We start from the raw sequence: 2,071 nt of genomic DNA, 5'->3' as shown, positions 1-2,071 counted from the left end.
TCATAAATTGGATCACCCTCTGACTGACTTGAAAGTAGCAAACAATGGATTCACTTAACAACCACAATATCTGCTTTAAAACCATGGTGTGCTGTTAACCGCTTCAAAAAAGGTAGATATTGTGGTTGTTAAGTGGATCCATTGTTTGCTATGAAACATCTTTGCCAAAAACTGGAAGTAAATGCCATTTTTCAGCAAGAACATCATAAACCACGGTCACTTGACCACAGGATATAACAAATGGCCATAAATGTGAGCCAATTGCCAAGCACCCAAAATGCCATCATGTGACTATGTGGGTGGGTGGGTGGGAACCAATGGAACTAGGTTGAAAGTACCTTTTGGGTGGTTTGGCGTAACTCTGACCAGTCATTAAACTAAAGACCCACCTGTTCAATTTAGCCGGCCTGGCCTAATTCCTAATTCCCAATTTTAGTTCCTCAAGCCTGCATTTTTTAAATTTTCTAGGGGTATGCTTTTAGTGGTTTTTAATTTAATTTTTAATTTTTACTTTTTGTACAGTTGTATGAGGTTTAATTCGTTTTTAAGGGTATAGGATATTCGTCTTTTGTATTCGTTTTAATGAGACACCTGTACACCGCCCCAGTCCCTTCGGGGAGAGGGGCGGTCTATAAATACTGAAAAATAAATAAATAAATAATAAATAACTGGTCAAGGACTACCTGTACACAGCAAGGGGAACACAATTAGCTGATTAAGATCTGAATTACTCATTTAGTTTTAAACAGAAGAATCTGCAAGATAGTTATCCAATTTCCCAGCAGCTGCAATCCTTGTAACTCCACACTTTTGCAGGATACCAAGTTAAACAGGGTTTGTAGGAAAAGATAAAAAGTCCATGTAGGGTCATTTCTTTCCCATACTCTATTGCACCACGTGCCTCTGCATATGTACTGAGTATATGTAAGAAAGCCCCTACACGTGAAGACCACAGGAAAATTGATTCTGGTCTCTGGGGTCTCCCATTCCCCAGATGTCGGGAAAGCAGCAGCCGCACAGCAAAGGTGGGCGCTTCAGCAGAACAAAAGAAGGTTCAAGCTGCCGCCGCGCTTCACTTGTTTGTTTTGGGAGAAGCGCTCCTCCGACGCGGGGAGAGCTTGAAGGGTGGGGAGAGGCGGAGGAGAGAACACCCCCCCCCCTCGTGCCCTAGCCGGCCGAAGCCAAGTCCGGCGGCCCCGGGCACAAGATAGGAAGCGGGCGAAGCGAGTACCTGTCTGGGTGGCCCGCCTAGGCGGAGTTGGAGGAGCTTCGGAGGTGGGGCCCGAGCTGCTGGACGAGGTGCTGCTGCTTCTGCCGGGTGGACTTGACCGCCAGGATGGCCTGCCGGTTTTTGTACTGCACTAGTTGCAGCGTGATCTCGGCGTTCCAGCCTTGATCCTGCAGGCACCGAAAGTCGATCTCCTTCCCCTCGGCCATCACCACCGTGAAATACATGTACTTGCCCTTCCGCTCCACGCAGTCCACCGTCTTCATGGTGGAGAAGGGCAACTGCTTGATCTTGGCGGCGGCCACCGCCGTCTCTCCGCTGTGGGCAGGAGGAGGAGGAGGAGAAACCGCCGCCGCCGGCTCTTGCTTGGGCGGGATAAGCAGAAGCCCTTCCTCGGTGAGGATGCAGCGCTTCTTCTTCCAGAGCTGCAGCAAGCCGTCGCTGCGTTTCTCCAGCACGCCCTCCTTCACCGGCTTGCCGCCGCCGCTCTCCAGCATCCTCCCGCCGCCGCCGCCAAAAACTTCCGAAAGGAGTGAAAAGAAGGCGCGCGCGAGCGGGATTTCCCGGGACGCGGCGGAAAGGCTTCGCCTTCTGCCGAACGACGGGCAGGTTCAGCCCAGCGGCTTAATCTGGTCCCGCCGCCGGTCTTTCCTCAGCACCGCTGGAGGAAGCGCCCTCCGTCCCCCTCCCGTTGTTTTAGAAAGCGGCGTTTTCATTTCAGCGACACCGGGTTTTCGGGGAGGGGGGGGCGGGGCGAAGGAAATGCGGGGCGGCGCCTGCCGAAGAGGCTGGCCGAGGAAAGCCCGGCCGTTTCGTCCTCGCCTGCCCGTCTTCAGGGACTGA

At 52.3% G+C, this 2,071-nt stretch overlaps 1 protein-coding gene across 1 annotated transcript; it reads right to left on the bottom strand.

Annotated features, from left to right (window-relative positions):
- Positions 1-1,248: 1,248 nt before the first annotated feature.
- PHLDA1 (pleckstrin homology like domain family A member 1) lies at positions 1,249-1,725 on the bottom strand (the record flags this gene model as incomplete). The annotated part of the gene is made up of 1 exon (XM_081957108.1): positions 1,249-1,725. One exon carries the CDS (start codon positions 1,723-1,725, stop codon positions 1,249-1,251), a length of 477 nt encoding a protein of 158 aa, XP_081813234.1.
- Between the last annotated feature and the right edge of the window lie 346 nt (positions 1,726-2,071).

Source organism: Natrix helvetica (genome assembly GCF_964273705.1).
Source record: "Natrix helvetica genome assembly, chromosome: 6".
In the NCBI taxonomy this organism is placed as follows: Eukaryota; Metazoa; Chordata; class Lepidosauria; order Squamata; family Natricidae; genus Natrix; species Natrix helvetica.
This window is presented reverse-complemented; position numbering and strand designations above follow the sequence as displayed.